The sequence below is a fragment of the Acanthopagrus latus genome, chromosome 4, assembly GCF_904848185.1.
Source record: "Acanthopagrus latus isolate v.2019 chromosome 4, fAcaLat1.1, whole genome shotgun sequence".
NCBI lineage: Eukaryota > Metazoa > Chordata > Actinopteri > Spariformes > Sparidae > Acanthopagrus > Acanthopagrus latus.
The window spans coordinates 18,968,067-18,988,926 of record NC_051042.1 but is presented as its reverse complement, the minus strand read 5'-3'; the positions used below and the strand labels follow the sequence as shown (position 1 = coordinate 18,988,926).

The window sequence follows — 20,860 nt, the reverse complement described above, 5'->3', positions numbered from 1 at the left end:
TAAAGCCGCTATGTGCAGGATTTGAGAGCGTCTTGCTTCAGTGCCATCTGGTGGCACAAAGGTGGCACTGTGATTTTAGCATATAACTTTGTGCACACACTAGCTGTGTGGCAGCATCAGTCAGTTCTATCCTGTCTTTCTGGTCCATCTGTAACAATCTTCACTGCCTGTAAGGGGCGCAAGATCTGAAGCGAGTGACAGGTGAATGTAGCAGACAGAACACAAAATATATATAGCGATAACACATTCTTTTGAAAACATTTTAATGGTTTAATCAACAGGTTCTTTGTGCTCTGTGATGGAGACGCACACAGTCACAAACACGTCTGACCTTGAGGAGGATGGATGTAAAGAAAGACAAGGAACAGAGCTGAGACATGCCTTGTCCACCAGCTGCAGACTTTGCATCCTCAGGGGAAAGAAAACTGTCATTTTCTTTAGTATGTGGCCCAACAGGTAAATTACTAATCTAACACAAGTGAAAGAGCGGTTATTAATGAGATATGAAAGCAAGAGGATAATTAAAACTGCCCTAAATCCGGTCAATACAGGGTAGTTGATAAATTATGCCTTCAAATTACAAATAATTCTTAATTATGTGATTGATATTCTCTCATTTTATTCCCTTCATCTAGAAAACTGTGAACATATTGCAGCTATTCAAACACATTCACTTGATCTGTCACAGGGAATTGAATTAACCTTAAATTACTTACTTATTACTTACCCTAAGAAACTGCTCATCACACGTCGGGTAAAGTTTTCAACCAAAGCAGCAAAACAGAGAGGAACTCGACAAGCGAGTCACCCGCTGTGATGATCTCCAGTCACCCACCTTGTAAGCTGACACCACAAACTTGCAGGCGTGTACGGGGGAGTTTGTTTTAAAAGTGACGGCAGCCCCTCTGCAGCAGCACTGTGAACTTTTACTACATGTGGAGAACCTGAGGGCGATGAACATCTGGCTCCGAGTGATGTACGAGCGGGAGAAATAGGGGAGAGAAGATACAGTGAAGAAACTTTTACCAAGAAGGAAATCTCCTGAAGGATTCTGCTGTCACTGTCTGTAAGTATGTTTGCCATGTGAAGCTCCATCTCTTTTTTAAAAAAAAAATGTTTTATGAGTAATGAATGAAGTGTTTTAATTATGACATTGATGACGGTAGAAACACATTATCATAAGGCTGTCCCCCGCAGTTATATGGATTTGCCTTATATGCCTTGTTGTTTAAAAGCAGATAGATAGATAGATAGATAGATAGATAGATAGATAGATAGATAGATAGATAGATAGATAGATAGATAGATAGATAGATAGACTTTATTTATCCCAAGCTGGGAAATTACAGTGTAGCAGCAGCATTACACACAGAGAGACAATAACAACATATTAAAGCAATACAAAATACAATATAAAAAATGTATAAAAATGCATAAAATAATTGGTCAGCTCATCAATCTTTTCTGAATTTGTTTTCTTTTTGTAAGGTTCTTTTTTTGTTCAGTGAACAAAACAAATAACTAATAATTATCCAAGACAGGATTTGAATTTTTTTTTTTTTAATCTCATGAGTAGAAAGGAATCGTCTGACGTGCTCGTGTGGTCTGACCCTTCGTGGCCTCGGTCGCAAAAAGGGTTGAGTCAGAATTCCCTCAATGAACTCACTGTTCTGAGGCGGTCACCGTTTATTTTCATTGCTCACAATAACATACTCGATGGGAGATTCTTTTTGAAATCTCGGTGCCAAAGTTGTATTTTATTGTGTTTTAGTGGAGCTGGCGCACAGTGAGTCTCCGCTGTTGAGCAGCAGGCGGCAGACCTTTGCATCCTGTGTTGATCTCAGGTTTATTTTGTCTAGAAGCAGCTGAAGAGAAGCCACAGGGTGAGAGTGCCGCTATGGCTGAAACCTGCGGGGCGTCCGCAAAGTCATTAATCTGGATATTTTATGAAAAGTTTCTGACACACAGAGACTCTGAAGAACAGAGCTAGAATGACTGCATGGCAAACTCAAGCACTGAAACTCATGTTCACGACTTTTTCAAGACATGATTCTGCAAAGAGGCAGCGACACGCTCGGTGCTTCAGCAAAGCAAACATGAGAGCTGTGCCTGTCATGTAAGGAAACAGGATTTCTGTTAACTAGTTGTGAAGTTAGTTGTTTACCAGACAGGCGCTTTGGTTTCATTCTCTAGAGACACTGCTGTTCGAATCATCCATCACCCTGTCATCTCGCATACATACAGCACACGTTCAGGCATTCAAGCCAGCGCTCCCTCTCAGAGCCGTCATTTTCCACGCACATTTTTCAGGTCGGCTGGTATGTAATTTTGGCTGCTTCCCGCTAACAGCCGGTTGGGCTGCAAGGATGTTCGCTTTTATTGAGAAGACACAATTAAAGGCTGTGAAATACCACTGGAGCTACTACTGCTTTGGAAACATGAAAGGTTTTGCAAAGTAAATGAGGTGGAATAGAAAGTGATACATGCATGGGCCTGTGTGTGTGTGTGTGTGTGTGTGTGTGTGTGTGTGCGTGTGTGTGTGTGTGTTTGCAGACATGGGCCCTCAGCTCTGCAGGAGTATAAAGACTACCAGTGTCTGAGATCTAGGCCTGTACGTGACCTTTGCCTCCTGTTCCCAGTAGCGGCATCCTGTGGCGGAGGTGTGAATATTGCACCTGGATGTTTCTGTTGGAGACAGAGGCTCTCATGCCCTGATGGTCAACCTGTAAACCAGCCTCGAACTTGGCAGGCAGCCCCCTTCCACATATACCTGTCCCACATCCACATGATTTGTTTACAGAAGGCCCTTTTCACTATACATCCAGTCAGAGCTGTCGGCCTACAACATCCTCCGTGAGCCCGGGATTCACTGACATGCGCTGTGTGAGCGTGCCTTGGCCCTGCTTTCTCTGTGATCATGTTGTGAGGGGATTTGTCATCGAGTTTACGCTGATGTCAGGCAACTTTACTACAAACTACACCTGTAATGACAGTCTGAAACACTGAGCCACAGGTACTTAGATGAAAAAAAAAAACAACACAGGTGGTTCGCGACAATAAATGAGCTCAAACAACCGGCTGCAATGCCGCTTGTCTGGATCCTAAACATCTGTCCTCAATATGTGCTGTCACTTTTTTTTGTTTTTGTTTTTTTTTACTAAAGATAAAGTTAGAGATGAAGTTCTTATAAGCCATAGAGGTAGTGAGACTCTAAAGAAGGAAGACTAAATCTGTCTTTGTGGATATTCTGACTTTTTTCCAATAAAACAAGCTGTTACGTTAACGTGTTACTTTGGCTCTGATGCAACATACAATGTCCTTTGTTGACACAAATATTTTAAAATTTCACTTCATGTGAATATCAGCCCCAAGTATCAGTTTTCAGTCTCCTTGATTTCTAATGATCAGTATCGGTATCTGTCCTGAAAAAGCTGTATCGGTCGAACCCTATGAGGAAATGTTAGCAGGTTGTAAACACGATAAGAAAAAATGTTGGTAATTTCATGCCATATATATTATACTATAAAACGTCAGCATGTTCGAACTGTTACTCATGTTAGCATTTAGCCTTACAGAGCTGCTACTGCCGTCGATTCTTACGGCTTGATTCGCTCGAGCACCGCTGCACAGCGTTCTGGCCGCGATGTCGATTGCGACCTCTCTAAATGACGCTTTTGATTCCACCAGGCTCACTGCTGCGCAAGAGCCCAAGAAGAGGCTCTTTGCTCTATTGCTAAGTCTATGACAGGATCTGTGTTATAGAGCTATGACTGGTGGGGTAATCAATTCTCTAACTCATTTGAACGATGACTGTGTGATGACGCTCAGGAGCCTTCAGCGTCACACAACTCGATCGAACCGCATGCAGGCACAGATTCTTTGAGGATTTCTTTGTAACCTGAATTCTGTATTTATACTGTTTACCAAGTAATTGTTGCTTAAAAAAAATTTAAAAAATCAGAATTGAAAGCTTTCCACAGCGATAAACTTCAGTCTCACAGTATTAAAAAACCTTTGTGCATCATTTGAGAAGTCTGAACTGTTTATCAAACCTGACTCCCTAGTTTTCTGTCTGAATGCCCGCTCAGTCTTGCTGCTTTACAATTAGACTTTAAAGTCAGTCATGTGGCACAAACCAAGCCGCCGCCTCTGCTCTATATTACCCAGCAGACCCACTGACCCACTGCATGTGTTGTTGTCTTAATTCCAGCTGATTAGCAGCGAGCGTTACTGGCAGTCAGAGCAAGTCTCTGCATGGGGCTGAGCTTTATGATGGAAGCTGCTCTGGGAACAGGACAAATGAGCCATGCAGCGGCACCGGGAGACTGGCTCGGGGCTGTAGCTGTACGTCTTATTAAACCTGCAGTCAGTCAGTTTAATCCCTCTGATTAATGATCGCGTGTATTGTTCAGCTGCGAGTATAAGATACACGCATTGGAAGCCAGCTATAAAAATTTGTTTCAGCGTGTTGTTATGTGCAAGACAGCTCTGTGTTTTTACTGCCACCATTACAACTCTCAGAAAACCATTATGTTTTAATTACTTGTTGCTTTCTTGAAGGATAGCGTCACATTCTCTCCAAGACCGCCTTTAAACAGTACTTACAAGCCTTTCATCAAATAACACAAAGCTTCAACAGTCACACAAAGGAATGTGTGTTCAGTCCATAATTCTCTTTTGATTACTGCTCAGCGAGGAAACATGTCTGAAAAAGAGAGGAGATATTACACAAAAATGACCTGGTGAACAGAAAATGAAAAAGAAGAAAAAGATTTATACTTCACATGAAATGATTTTGTTTCCCATTTCTTTCATGGGAAGATGGGGTCTTACAGACGGGATGAACAAGAGGAATTGCTCTATGTTCTATATTATGTTTTGACAGACACTTGCTGATATGGCTCATTGTAACTCACCACTTGTTGACAGTATCAAAGTATTTAAAAAATGTTGAGAGTATTTACAAAAGAGGCAATACAAATAGGATTCAGAAACATACAAAGCAACAGGCTACATGCACTGCAGTGACTGTGACTGAAAAAAAAATATCATTACGGAGGCACATGTCCAGGTGCCAGCACAGTCCCCAGTATACAATGTCAGCAGTTAACGTTTCTGCAAACCACAGATACTTCCGCGGTTGACACTTGTTCACATTAAATGCTTATTAGCCACCTTTCCCATCGGGAGGAGGAGGCGAGGACGGTGGAGTTACTGCAAGCCAACAAGGCTGACAAAAGACCGACCGCGGTTTGCGTCACACCACTGGATGTTTTTAAAGTAATTATGAGTTGACACACACTGAAATTATGTTTTGATTAAATAATTCATCGTTGCCAATTTTTCCTTGGTCTCGCTTGTATTAACGGAGAACATCATGTGGTTTACCCATCAGTGAGACTTGTACAATGTTGGGATCTGTCTTACTGTTGTCTTGTGAGTTCACCAAAGGGACTTATACACACTGAGGCTTAAGAAATTCAAGTAAGCAGTCCAATCGTAGATATTTACTTGGTAAACTACAAATAGCAACAGTGTAAATATGAGAAATCTAACATAGTCTCAAAATCTCACTGATTTATTCATGCTAATGTTGAACTGTTCAGGATTGTCTCATCAGCTGGAGGCAGTCCTGAACAGTTCCACAGAAACATGAAGAGAAGCTGCTGTGTGCTGCTCTTCAACAGAGATGGGACTGTTAACCACACATATATTTTCTAGACCAACTAGTCTGTCTTCATCCCTGAAGTCTTTTCTCTTACAAAAAAAGCAAGAAATAATGTCTGAGAACACTCTCTAAACCTCTCCTTTATGTCACTTGTCTGAAGTGGTTTTCTAGTATGACGCCTTCTTCGCCTCACTGTTGGTAACTAAACTACACTGGCTTCACTTCTTATCCCTCAGGATGGAGGGCGGAAAACACCCACTGGTCCTTGACATTTGGTAAGATCTGCAGTTGAAGTTGCAACTAAATTGAGATTTTCACTTAATCTGAGGTGTTTTCATACAGAATGTCTTTGGTTTTAGAAGAGAAAAGACTTTAAGAATAAAGATTAACCAGTTGATTTGGCAAAGTTTCTCCTCCCCGAGCTTCTCTATGGAGCAATCCGAGACTGTCTCATCCACTGCGAGGGAGCACGGCTCAGACTGATGCAAAATGTCAAAACAGAACCCAACAGGAGCATAAAAAAAACACTCTTATTTGGTTCACCAGGGTCCATCAAAGACTGACTACAGCTGAAGCATGGACAGTGAAGTGGAAGCGACGAACACCAGCCTTGACATTCCACTGAGCCCGAGGCAGCTGACCGGGTTGGGAATGAACTGTCTTCTTGGCCAAAAGTACAGACACTCTGGGCCAGGACTCGCCTGTCCTCAGGAGTACAACCAGTGGCTGCCCTACCGCCATGACGCCAGCCTCCTGCCCATGAAAGAAGACCTGGCCCTCTGGCTCAACACCCTCATTGGTGAGACAGTTTTCCACTCTTGATATTGATGCCAAACTCTGGTCTGGACATCAGCTCCAGTAATATTCTCAATACAAGGGTTTACTTTTCATGAACTCAAACATCTGTAAAACTGAAAGCTGGAAACTTGCAAGAATGTGCAATGGACAACTTCAGTATTAAAGGTGTTATTATTAACATTCAGCCACTAAATTTGTCAGTCCATCTCCTGACTATCATTGCATTCACGTCACAACAGCATCGCTGTTGTTCGAATCATCTGCCCCATCAAGTGGGTGCCAGTTCGTCACATGACCTAACGTTACTAACACCAGCTAGCTAACATTAGGCTGTACAGTATGCCTCAACCATTCAAAAAAAAATACACTAACTGGCAACTACAATAACACATGGACACCATTTGATACCAACGGCGTTAAACTATTGGCTCAGAAAACCTTGCTAGAAACCGGAACCAATCATCAGAATTCTTACACAGAGATAGACAAAATAATCATTTTGGACCTGACAAACCTAAATTAATATTAATGTTTTGAAGGAAAAAAGACACTTTGATTCGGCACCTCAGATGCATTATTTTTGATATGACCTTCAAAGCTGAGGCTGGTAAGTTTGTAGAAACCAGTGAGAACAAGCTAAAGACAGCCTCATTCACACACAGCTTGTCAAATGCTAAAGCTTTGGGATTGAATGTTGGGTCAGCTGCTGTTCCTTAACTTCAGATTTAGACAAGGTAAGTTATCCAAAGTGTCAGTGTTTGACAAGTTGGGGATGAGACAAAACTTTTCAATACGACCTTTAACCAAAAAACAATCAAAAAATCCACTGACTCTTAGAAAAGGGAATCAAAAATGCTAGCTTGTTTCTGGACTTTGGGATTCATTCCTCCAGCACTCCATTTCAAAAGTATCCTAAGGAAAAGTATCCCTGCGGGTCTCTTTAGAGACACTCCTCTGAAACATATAAATGTGCAATGCTTGACTAAATCCATCCACCATCTGTCTCTGTTGTAGGTGTGCTTTGTGCTAACATTGCTAACCACTGAAGGAGGCTGCTGCTGCTGCTATGGCCTTTTTTCAGCACACAGGATGTGTACTAGTGGTGCTCAGTTAGTTGCTTAACGACAGTTTGGCACTGCTTTTGCTGCTCACTATTTCTCTGAGTCAGGGGCTGTGTGCTTTGTGCTACCGAATTAGCCAATATGTAGCAGCTGAAGAGGAGGCTCAGAGGCTGTGTACTGTGAGCACAGCACATCATCATCGTTGCCCAACTACCTCTTGTCTCACCCACATGTAAAAAGACACCTAACATTATCATAATGAATAATAAACTATTGTTAGTACTCAAAGCTGTCACACTAGTATGTTGGTGCAAAATCTGGCTGCACTTTCTCTGCTATTCTTGTGCCACTAGCTTGCAAATAACTAGCAGTTTATCAGCCTTGTATTGTGAAAGACACGCAATACGTGCATGGAAAAAGCACAAACAGTTATCACTGTTATCTGCAGATGAGTTTGAAGCTGGAGCGAAAAAGCTGCAGTCACATTGAACATGGAGGCACATTAACCTACTTATTATCCCAAATCCTTGAAATACCTCCCCATTAGGGGAACTGTGGCTGGGACTCCAGGGAAAGGGACGTTTCATCCCACTGTACTGCACTGTGAGGGAAAAACACAAAGGGAGCGCACATGCCTCAACCTGTTGATGTATGGATAGTGACGGACTGAAACAGGATGAGTGTCTAATGCCACTCTAAACTAAAGTCAAATTTGCTCGTGGCCAAAGAGTTACAGGTGCTGTGACCAGAAAAGCACTTTGTTTGTGTTAAGACTGAAACGTCAAAGCTGATTTCCTCATTATGATTTGTCACTTCACAGCTCATCTCAGATGAAACATTCCTGTGGCTGCATGTGAATCCATAAATCAGAAAGAGACCGACGCCATGAGCAAAGTTATCTTCCCCTTTTCTGTGCAGATAGTGATGAACACGCTAATCATGTTTTACTCAATTTTTCACAAGATACGTGGGGATTTCCTGATTAGTAGTTTCACCTTTACCGAGTGAAATACGGAGACCCCGACAGCAGTCTTCAGCAGCTCCTTTACTTTTTTCTGTACATCTGTTAACAGCAGTATTCGGATCTCTCCTCGCCTTTGGAAGACAATAATAACTGTGAACTGTGGCTTACACGTACAACCTTTTGGTGCCTTTCAGCTGATAAATGTATTTTGATATTGTTCAGTGTTGTTTAAATTGTTTTAACCAACTCCTGAAAAGATTTGGGCTATTATTCTGTGAAAATTGTCAAAAAAGAAAATCATTGAGCCTCAAGTATTGACCATGAGTAACTGTAATGAATTCAGTGTTTGTGTGCTGATTCTCAGGTGTGGATCTCACAGCAGACAGTCTGATGGAGAGGTTGGATAATGGCGTTCTGCTTTGTCAGCTCGCACAACTGCTGCAGGACAAAATGGTCCACAACAACAATGGCAAGGTGCTGCAGCAACACAAAGTCATGCGCATGTTCACACGCAAACATGCAATCAATGATAAACTAATGAACGCAAACTCATGTTACCAACCACGCTCCTTTCAGAAGGGTTGCATTTGGTTGTGCACTTTGAAAGTTCAAATGTGTTCAATACATGATGAGGACGTCAGTTGTGTCCCAATGCACCCGACAAAAACAAAAACAAAAACACAAAACTTTTGTTACACTCCCATATTGCTTGAGTTGATGTAGAAGATCTGAGCCTTTTTCTGTGTCCACAAAAGGTTTATTTCTCTCAAATCTGAGAAGCATAAAGAGCATTTAAGGGATTTGCTAGAGAGGCCTTTTAATGTGAGCAAGACACACCTGTGCAGTGACCCTGTATTCTATCACCCACCTACAAAGCTGTACTGAGTTCCCTCTCCAGACAGCAACAACCATTCACACCTGGGCTTATTTAGCCCTAGCAAGACATATGAAGGATGACTGGGTCAGCGACCCACAAGTTACCCTACCGACTCTGAAACTCAGAGCTCACACGTGTCCTTAATGACTCTGTGAGGACACTCCCACACAGAGTTTTAAAGCCTGCAACTCCCTCCAGTTGGTTAGAATGGAAGAAGCCTCTTAGATGAGAGCTGAAATGTCTTCAAGTGGCTGAAACACGTCCAGTTGTCTACGATACAGCACTTAAAATTACCATGACCTGGTTCAATGAAAAACTTCATCAACATGCTGTTAATCAGCATTTTGATAGGCCACACCTGTCAGGTAGAAGCGTTATCTTCACAAAGTATAACTGATGATTTTAAGCAAATTTGTAGTCAAAGTTCGAGACCTATAAACCTTTAGAGTGCAGAGAAAGGATCTTGTCTTTTACTTCAACAAAAAAAGTGTTATGTCCACAAGGATCTGTTTCAGCCCTGTCACATATAGTTGATCCAGGAAGTGTTGAAGTCGACGTCATTGTCTGGAGGTGCATTCAGTAGTCTTCATGTCTGCTCATGTTTTCAATTACTTAGGCTGACCTTGTAAGATATCGTCTTTTGAATGGATTAGATTCATTACAACATTTGGTACAGTGGGTGAGCAGGAGGAAGCCTCCTCTCCTCCATCACTGTATCCACATTTAAACATGCTGTAATATTCAAGAGTGTATTACTTATTACAGTACCTATATCAATCAAATGTGTGTGCGTGTTGAAAATTCCAGCCCTTCATGAGAAGAGTGATCCACTGGCGAGCTGATGCGACCTCCAGATCATTCTTTGCCCGAGACAACACCGCCAACTTCCTCTACTGGTGTCGAAAGACTGGCGTTGATGAGGCTTACCTCTTTGAGTCGGAGGATTTGGGTGAGCTAAGACCGGAGATTGCGCCCAACATTAAGGAGATAAAGGAGCTCTGACCTGTTCTTCTTTTTATTTCACTGAAAACATTCTAAAGTGAAGCGTGTCGTGCAGCACTTTGGCATGTTAGTAATTAAACTAATGTCTGTGCTCTGAGTTTCACCTCATTGAGGCAGAAATAATATAATGAGTCACAACAACTGTCTGTCTGCTGTCGGGTGTAGACTGTTTGTTGTGTGGGAACATCATATCTTATATTTCTTATATAATTTTTCCATTCCTCCTCAAACTCTAGTAAGTGTAAATGTGATATTATTATTATTATTATTATTATTATTATTATTATTATTATTATTATTATTATTATCATTGCTTGGGCCAGCAATGACCTTTAAAGATTTTCATGCTTTAAATGCTGTTTATCTGCCCCAAACAGCCAATTTACTGTACACTAGCCGTAACCTCACGTTAGCGAGCAACAGCCCACGCCGAGGCTGTTTGTGTCTGTCTGGTTGAATTCATGAAAACTCTCTGGCCTTTGTTCCCCCTCTCCTCTCTGTAATGCTGCTCATGTACTAAAGTAGCCTTCACTCTCCTAAAGCTCTAGTCGACAGTCAATGTCAGACCATGTAAACACCAGGAAACGGAGGTAAGCACCGCGGATCACTGCTGCAGTCAGGCTGATAAACAGAAGTGAGGATGAATCCATGTTTTAAAAGTAATTTCAGAGTTTTACAGAGTTTTAAATTACACCTCCTGCGTGCGCGATGCTCTGCGTGCCTGAGGTGAAGCAGTCAACATGCTAACATGGTCCCATATCATCAGACACACTCTTCTCTCTGCTCTTCTTACCCAGGCATGTCCATGCAAAGGAGCAGATGCGTGAGAATGATAATGTGCAGGTTAATCCCCCTCTAACAATAACAATACCCCCCCCCGGAGGCAGACTAACCTACTTCACTTGACTAATTGAGTGACGGGAGAGTGAAGTTACTGTACTCTGACAGGCTTCAGTTTACTGCCTCAGAGACATGGCGCAAGGCACAGGCGATCACTCTTTCTCTTTTCTCTGGTCTCTTCTTCTTGCCGCAGCCATGATGTAATGGTGGATCTCTTAAACAGGTGAATGAAAACAACATACTATTTTTTTTTATTTTGCTCCGCAGTTGTACACACTTGCATGCATCCTAAACCACTTCCCTCACGAAAGCTTTCTTCTGTTCCACATTGAGAGCACATAGCAGCATTGTTAATGCACAGATAGTGGACTGGAGGTAAGAGGCAGACTTGTTGATGAGGCTTTCACGCCCTTATGCCCTCAGTATCCAGAGCCCACAGGAATTCCTGCTCAGCTTTAAAAGATAGTGGCACAATGGAGAGAGAGCCCCTCCTGAAATGTGCCTCTAGCTCCTGTTCTCTTTTGACACAGACATAAGTTTATCTCCGGAAACATCTTTCCTTTCAGATGAATGACTTTTTTTTTCTTTTTTTTCTTTTTTAAATTCCACCCCACCGCCCTCTTTGTTTGTTCTCCATACGTGTGATGAAGTCCTCCACAAGCAACCGCGGGAGGTGTGCCTGTGCCTGATGGAGCTGGGAAGGATCGCAGCCAGGTAAATTTTAGAATAAAAATAGCTGCTTCACCCACAGGGTAGCTGGAAAGTAAATGACACTGCTGTGCTATTTTCTGTGGGTTCGAATTTTCTCCACACAACGGTCGAGACAGCGTCCGTTCACTGACAAAGACAAATCGGCTTATAATGATTTTAACGCCCGAAGAAGCAAAGACCTTAAACATTTGAAACCAAAACACTGCCTTTTACAGGTCCCCCGGTAAATGGTGTTCAAGTACTGCTGGTATGGAAACATTATTCTCTGTGGTTTTGGTGTTGATTTATTGTAAATATTGCTTATACACATTTTTGTGTTTTTTTATCCAACCTGTCTATCAGGTATGGAGTGGAGCCTCCAGGGCTGGTGAAGTTGGAGAGAGAGATCGAGCGGGAGGAGGCGGGGTGCTTATCTCCATCATCCTGTCTGCCCTTCTCCTTTTTTCCTCCTACATCATTGTATTCACCGTCACAATCACCCTCGCTCCCGTCCTCCTCTCCTCCTCCTCCTCCTCCTTCTCCACCTGCGCCCCTCACTCCAAACACAACCTGTCTGTCTGAAGCCCTCGCTGCCTGCCTCGCCTCTGATCTTCCATCAGCCACAACAAACCCAGTGCCTACATGTTTATCCTCTTCTCAGTCCCCCCTCTCAGCCTCTAACCCCTGCACAACCACAGTCTCGACACAAACACCTTTGTTCTCTCCATCCTGCACCACTAACACATCTGCTCCAGCTCCACCGTCGGCACCCACACCGGGCCAAGCACCGCTATCTCCTGCCAAAGTCTCCTCCAAAACAATAAACAAACACACTCCCACAGCTACACGTCCCATCGCCTCCCCACCTGCAGCCCCGACTCCTCGTTCCTCCAGCAAATCCACGAGCCGGAGGAGCACGGGCGTCAACAACATCTTGGATGATATTGTATGTATCTGAGCTCCTGCTAATTGATATTTCTCTCCAACAGATTTTTTCACTGTTTGTTTGAACTTGATTCTCTCTGCCTGACCTGTTCTAGGTGAGAAACATCATTGAAAATCCTCCGTGCAGCTGTCCCACCAGGTTCCTTGTTGAGAAGCAACCGAAAGGCTGCTACCGTGTCGGGGACAAAGTTCTGTACATACGGGTGAGTATGTTCATGCTGAACCGATGAAATTGCCTAGATCTTCCGCATTGTGGGCCAAGGAGCGTGGGCACTACAGACTTCCACTGACCAAGCCAGCTGACTTCTTGTGTAGCACTCGGCTGAAGTTGACTCTTGATGTAATCACGCTTTTCTAGTCTTCCCAAATGTTATTAGACCGACTGGCTCAAGTTTTGAAAGTGAAACAAATCATTTTGCGGGGGTTGTGATGCTCAAAGTAATATATCCACTGTTTTACAGCCACAACTTTCACAATGTTAGCTCATGGGAAAAAGTCTTTTTTGGGTCTCAGTGCACCACATGACAATATAATTACACGTTTTTGCCACTTCGCAAGTTGGCTTCAAAGCCTGGCACTCTTCATGGGGGCTTGCTATAAAGTGTTTATCAACCTCAGGGGGCTTTGTTCTCACTTTAGATCTGCCAACAAAACAACAAATAAAGCTACATAAATGTTTAATAATGATTTAGTAAGTGTCAATTACACTTAAATGTGTTTGTAATGCTATTATAGACAAGAATAAGATTACCTTAATGTATTAATTTATTGCATATATCAGTTTATTTTGACAACATTTAAGAACAATGACTGAATTAATTGGTAGAACATGTACACAGATTTGACTTTTTTTAAGTCATTAATCTTGAAAGCTTTGATATCAGTTTATTATTTTTATTTAGATATTTTTGGCCTTTTCCATGACTCTTAATGGAGTTTAGAGTGATGACCAGAAACCATATGAGAAATACTTAACACTAAACAAAAAGAAAACGCACTACTTCATCTTCATCCCTCAGAGTGGCTCTTGTTGAATCATCTGATGGACCGATTAATGTTTTCACTAACATATCAGGTTTCTTATAGATGCCTTGTAATCTAACATTAAATGCCTTTCTGCTGCTAGTAACACTTATAGTCTTATTAGTGTTAATACCCATCTTATATGGACTTACAGGACCCTTTTAAATATTCACTGAGGCCTATTAAAACGACCTTGATATAAAGCGTTACCCCTCCTACACGCAGCAAACACTGACAGCGACATTTCACATCACGACATAATAGAGTAAACAAATGTGTTTTCTAAAGAAGGAGGCGGTTTCACGCCCACCTCATCCGGTAGTTGGATGATTATTCTGCTGATATGTTGTTTTGTAATGTCATAAAGTAGCAAAATGAATAAATGAAATGCACAGTATGTAAAAGGAGATACATCATTGTGAAATATGATGCACGGATTCATAACTTGAACCAAATCTAATGGAGATGCGTCATAGATAGCTACAACTCATAATAAGGTGTGAGGTGCGAAGGCCTCCAGGTTATTAATCAACAGCTGAGTCAGCAACAAGTACGTCGAGTCACAGCGACTGATTTGCAGCCGTTCGGGATGGAGACGTAGGTGCCTTTCAGTGTCTGTACAAAGGCTCGAGGAATGGCTTTCTGGGAGGCGGGGTTGCTTGGCAACCAATGGTCGGGATAAGACCGGGCTGACAATGATTTTATTCAATACATAAGACCTTCAGTGAAGAGTTCAAACCTGAAGGAAAAACAAACATGGCTCTTTCATGAGGGCTTTGCAAAGATATGGCCATGGAGCGCAGTTCAAATGGCAGCCCACGCGGGAGCCCGAGTCCATGTACATGTGGGGAGGGTTTGAATAAAAGACGGGGAGAAAAATCCATCCATACAAAGAGAAAATATAACAGCCTCAGTGTAGCTTTAGTGCACACAGGGTAATGCATATCCATAAATGCATAAAATAAGTCAGTTTTTGCAGCATTATATCGTTGTGAAAAAAACAGTTACTGCTGAAATCCCCCTTTGAAGGAAAAATTTGTAAGACGTGATCAGAATTTTTACCAACTAACATTATCAACAGAGTGTGAAGAAACAACAGTGTTGCAGTGACGCCTGCTGACGTTAGCAAGCTAACCACCGGCTAGCACCAGCTTGTCCTGTCTCGTAATACTAGTGATAGTGTGACAGTCCCTGTAGTTTCAGCTTGGAGTTAAGCTTGTTAGCTTAATAAATTAGCAAAATAAACTCACCAAATGTCAAGACATGAAATGCGCTTACTTCTTCTTTCCTTACTGAACAGAAAAATACAACCATCACGCTGCCTGAATTCAGCTTTGGCGGATAATCGGTCACTAGTTGTCACCCAACTAATGCTTTGTTGATTGTATTGACCCGACACTCTCCAAACTGGTAATCAGTGCTGTCAGCGTGCCAGTTACGAGTCACGTTTTGACTGACAACATATTTTTACAGCCCACTTAGAAAAACATGGCTCTCTTTCAAGTCACAGAACACCTGTTTCTCCACAGCAGACATGTCAAGAACAGGAGAGCACGTGTCTGAACAGCACATCAATGCAAGGCAATAAAGATGATGATCCCTGGGGTGTGGTATTAGCATGTGGTCTGGTCCAGTAGAATGTGTGAAAAGACAAAAATCACCTGTTGTTTTTTTTTGTTTTGTTTTGCTTTTTATATATATATATATATATATATATATATATATATATATATATATATATATATATATATATATATATATATATAAATTTCAATACTACGTACAAGGATGTTGAAGCCATAACTCTGCATCCGACTGAGTTTCAAACCGTAATCACTAGTTTGTAGACGATTCACGCACAGCTCCCTTCCCTTTTTCTCCTCGCCGCTGACAAGCAAACACGTCTCAGCTGTGTGAATGGAGCGACCCTGACTCCATCCATTACCTCGAAAGCTCGCAGCTGCCTCCGTGTGTGCAGGGAAACGTGCCGTAATCCTCTATTACCATATACCACGATAACCCCGGTGCAGCTCCTGGGAGAGCGTGCCATTCAGTGTGTGCAGACCTTTTTAAAGAGCAGATACTATTGATTACCAAGACACAGTCATTAGTGAGGGGTTTAATCAGACAGCTTGTTAATGAGCGGCTGAGCATGACCGCCCCTCCTCAAATGTAAACCCCCCCGCCACACATCGCCTCTATTCCCTCTGGAGGCTATTCAATCATGCCAGCCCCGGAGTGCTCTGCCATTCTTTGGAGGTAAAAAAGAGGAAGGCTTTTCTTTCTTCTCTGCGCCCAATTAGGCTCTCCTTCAGCGTTTTCTCAGGGACACTGTCTGTCTGTGTTGGTGGAAGGAAGACTTTCAAACACCTCACAATATCATGCCCCACAAATTCTCAGTTTATCACGCTATAGGAGATAGAGGGTTCAAACAAAACATCTCATTTTATTTGAACAAATTCTTAACCAAAATGGATGATTCAATTTTTTTTTTCTTGTTGCTTTCAGTGAAGCGTTTGGCAGATAAGCCTCCTCATCATCCATGTTGTCTCAAGTGTCCTTGAGCAAGACATTAACCGCCAAAGAGGCTCCAGGGTCTTTGTTCTGTACGTGACCCTGACCTCTGACTTTACAGTGGAGGACGACAAAGTGAGAAAATGATTATTACTAGATGTTGGTTGCTGATATTATAGAGAAAGATGATGTTATTTTAATGGTGCTTTGCACCAAAGGCTAAAGACAACATGTAAATATGGTCACAGTAATAAATCTAACATGTTTATGCTAAGCATGATACCGTGTTTAGCATGACAGTTCAATTCAATTCAATTTTCAATCCTGATGCAGCATATAGATCATTAAAAACATATAAAACATTAAAAACATACGAAAGAAAGGTAAACACCAAAAAACAAGCAAGAACAATCTTGTTCATCCATAACTGAAAATTCAGTCATTATCTGCTCCACCTCATACCGATAAAAGATCCGATGAATTTTCGAAGTCAACAAAACATTTCTGGAGCTTCACAGTGAAGCAGCGTGGCAGCAGAATCCTAAACAACTGAAGTACACGGGGAGTAAAATAAAACCAAAAAATGTCTCCACATAGCTCGTCCAGTGTGATCCAAGTCTCCACAAGCCTTGAGATTCCAAATTAATTTTAAAAAACATTACTGACACACTTTGAAATCTTCACTGTGGCTGCCTTTTTACACCGGATGAGCTGTTTGGAGTCATTTGAGCTTTTTTTCCTGTAGTTTGAAATAAGTCCCCATCTACTTCAGGTGTTTTGGGGAATGCTGCAACGTGGTTTTGCTGTGTACCTACAGAACTGTTTGTCGACTACGTATCTTCACTTTCCACTTGACTTTTCATCTCAATAATGGCAAGTAGATAATGTCTACATTTTCATTTTAGGGTGCAGTAATACCAGAATACAATTTAATTCACATTCACTCAGAACCAAAAATAAATACCTCATGGCAGTGCTGAAGGGAAATCTAGTGGATCACCAAAGTCTTGAGGAATCACGAATGTCTGCCACAACATTTTTGCCAGTCCATCCATGAGCTGTTGAAACATGTCACAAATAAACAAAAACAGACAACATATTGGTGACATTAGATATAAAGTCAGCAACTGGGCTTCATCCCCAGGTGACCATGAACGTCTGTGACCAAAGCACACTTCACTCTGATCCCAGACAACACGTCAGGTCAGTTTTTATTTAAGAAACACACACACACAAACACACACACACAGAAAACAAGAACGTATAACTTGAAAACCTGAACAGAGACAAGACACACACGCGAGCATCAGCTCACATACTGTGATGCTTACTGTAAAGTCGTTCTGGGACTGTCTGAACCCCCCAAAAAACAGCATCAAAAGCAGTGGATGTGGCTGAAGCCTGCCTCCTACTGGCCGGTGTCTAAATGACTCCTGTCCTCTTGAGTACACTCATGAATCTTTCAGCAGGAGTGGAGAGAGGGAATCAATGGAGCTGCCAGGGAGGACACAGGGGATTCCAGACGGTAGTATATGGGCTGCAGACGTAGCACACTCTGTACGGAGGCCTGGACGGGGGAGGGGGGAGGTGAAGAAGCAGAAATAAAGGAGTCTGCCTGACAAAGAGAGCTACTGTTGAATATGGTGTTAGAGAACAGCCACGTGGAGGGTATCTTTCATGAAGTTATCAGTTTGGTTTAATGGAGGACAAACAAACAATCAGTGGTACACACAGCAGGTAATATGATAACTTTATCAATCAAGTAACAGACACCTGAGAGCAAGTTAGTGTCAGAAAAGACACAACATATAAAAAGCCAGATAATCGACAAGCAAGTTGGATTAATCAAATCAGTCATCAGATACAATCTTTAAAGAGAATTAAACAGCTTTAATGAAAAAATCGGATTAAATGCTGACAAAACTAATATCTTTTTGATTTCTGTACATTTTATTTCCATAGAAAACCAACACTGGGTGAATTTTTAAGAATGAAGATCAGCCTGATTGCATTCCGTCCACGTCTGACAGGAAAGTGGTTTATTCGGGATGTCAGACTTGACCTCTGTCAACCCCAACATTTTAATCTGCAGGATGACAGCTGAGGCGGCTACATCTGGGCTTCCCTCTGCTGCTGTCGCCCCGCTCGTTTTCATCTCGCACATGTGACGCTCACACACCTCCCCACATCAGAAGAGTGGATCTGCTTGTATTATCACATTCTTAATGGCTCCATAATGAAGGGTTTATTGGCGATAAGGCAAGAGGGGGTTGGCCCCGGTGCTGACAGGACAACGGATGGCTTTGCAAGGCCTCCTGGGAATGTTAATGTCCGCTGGGAGTTCAGGGTCTGCGCTGAACTCATCTCAATTTCTCCTTTCATTTTTTTTTTCTTTCTTTCCAGGCTTTATTATTGTGGCTGTAGTTGCCATGGCAGCCGTTGGTTTTTCAGCTGTATGGACGGCTGTCTGTGAGGGATGCGTTGATTCAGACACAACTGACCTCTCTGCATTCACCACTGACACATAGACTGGCAATACAGTCATGTTTTCATTTAAAACAAGTGTCTAATAGGCAGATTGTGGTGCAGATCTGTGTGGGTGTGCCTTTGTGCTTCACTGCATGTGTGTATGCATGTTTATGAGTGGATTAGTCGCGTGTGTGTTCTCAGCTGGTGCCACGAGGTGTTGTTTCATTTGCTTTAATGAGATTTTGACAAAGCTTTCCGAGAGAAATCATTTGCCTTTCATAGCTCGAGCTACACATGCATGAGCAAGTTGTAAATATTAGATTTTGGTGCGTGTGTATATGTGTGTGTGTGTGTGTGTGTGTGTGTGTATGCGTGTGTATGTGTGTGTGTGCTTTTTGCACACAATGGAGAATTCATAAACATCCCGGCAATACATCAGCCAGAAAATATATGCACGCTTTATTTCCCATGATTCCCTCTGTGACTGTACTGTCTGGTGTCCCCTCTGCAGATGCTGAATGAGCGTCACGTGATGGTGCGCGTAGGCGGAGGCTGGGAGACCTTCATCAGTTACCTGCAGAAACACGACCCCTGCAGAGGAGGAGGAGGAGGAGGACCGCATGGCAGATCTGAGGTCAGGGTCTGTCGGGACAAAGCGAAGTCTCCCAGTTTGCACATCTCCCCTGACAGCTACATGGTGGTCGGTGCCCATTACCGTGGCAAGAAATAGACTCTGGAACTGCTCACCTCTGCTTCAGGCTCTGGGCAGCAGCGGTGAACATTTCATCAGACCATACAAGGTTCAAACTGTACAAGGTTAAGATGTAACATAGATCACGTTTAAAAGGATAGCCGGTGTTTTCTAACAGTTGTCAGCTGATTGTTGTTATTATCCGACCCACTGTAGACCCAACCTTGCAGTGAAGCTACATGACTGCATGTGTGCAAACATTAGCAGTGAAAAAAAGTTGCAACATTTTTAATAATAGTTTAATCTTAATTAATTCTTAATTATTTTTTTTTTCAAACAAAACATTTGCAGGCCACAGCTTCTTTAATGTGAGGATTTGAAGCATTTCTTTGCCACACATGACAGTAAACTGAATATCAATATACATTCATGAAATTAATCCTTGCAATAGTTATGTGCTGTATATCATAACTTTAAATGATGATGATCATCATCATCTAATAACCTTACAAGGAAGTTTGAAGTTCAACGGGCACTATGTAGTTTTGAAATAAGAAGTAAGAGATATTTATAGGTTTAATGAGATAATAATACAGTCTCATAAATATCCATTTGATTTATATCCATTATAAACAAGGCACCCTCAGAGTTAGATAATGAAGTCTGTTAAAAACCAGAAAGGTGACTACTTAGAAGGTCATGCAAATATAAACCAATTAAAACAGTCAATTCTGTCTTATAGTTTCATTTAGTCAATCATGACTGATGACTTCTTCAGTTTTTCGCTCATTCTTTTCCTCTCTCGTTCCTTTTTCCTCGAGTTTCTTCCACAAAACTGCAATGTGCACCTTTAAGTTGTACACTTGATCCATTTGTACTGTTATAGTTCAGTTAGCAAACAGACAGTTATGCGTTTATGTGTCATTGTACTGTGGTTTAAATCTGTATGTTTGTATTTTGGATGTCCAAGCAGCAGACTAAGAGGTAGTTTTAATGATCTATGCATAAAACCATGGGATTGTTTTTTTGGTTTTATATTTTTTTGTATTTCTATTATTTTACTGGATAAAAATGTTCTCTTTAGAATGAACTCCAAAACAGAGAAAATCTTAGCCTATATTACAACTTGTAAGATTTAGTTTTGATGTAATATATCATAATTTGTCGTTTATTTAATATTCTGTCTTCGATCAACGCAAAAAAAAAAAAAAAATGTTCGTAAATGTTTCTTTTTTTCTTCCACTTTCACATTATGGGCCCTTTAAAAAGGCACAAAAAACATCAAGACCTCCCTCTAGATGGCACCATGTCCTAAGTG

At 41.8% G+C, this 20,860-nt stretch overlaps 1 protein-coding gene across 1 annotated transcript; it reads left to right on the top strand.

The window, feature by feature from the left end:
• The first annotated feature begins 954 nt into the window (after positions 1 to 954).
• gas2b (growth arrest-specific 2b) lies at positions 955 to 20,649 on the top strand. Its single transcript, XM_037095882.1, has 8 exons — positions 955 to 1,066; positions 6,215 to 6,467; positions 8,856 to 8,965; positions 10,176 to 10,317; positions 11,861 to 11,924; positions 12,264 to 12,846; positions 12,941 to 13,048; positions 19,363 to 20,649. The coding sequence occupies exons 2-8, from the start codon at positions 6,245 to 6,247 to the stop codon at positions 19,579 to 19,581; spliced, it is 1,449 nt and encodes a 482-aa protein (XP_036951777.1). The 5' UTR covers positions 955 to 1,066; positions 6,215 to 6,244; the 3' UTR covers positions 19,582 to 20,649.
• Positions 20,650 to 20,860: the final 211 nt, after the last annotated feature.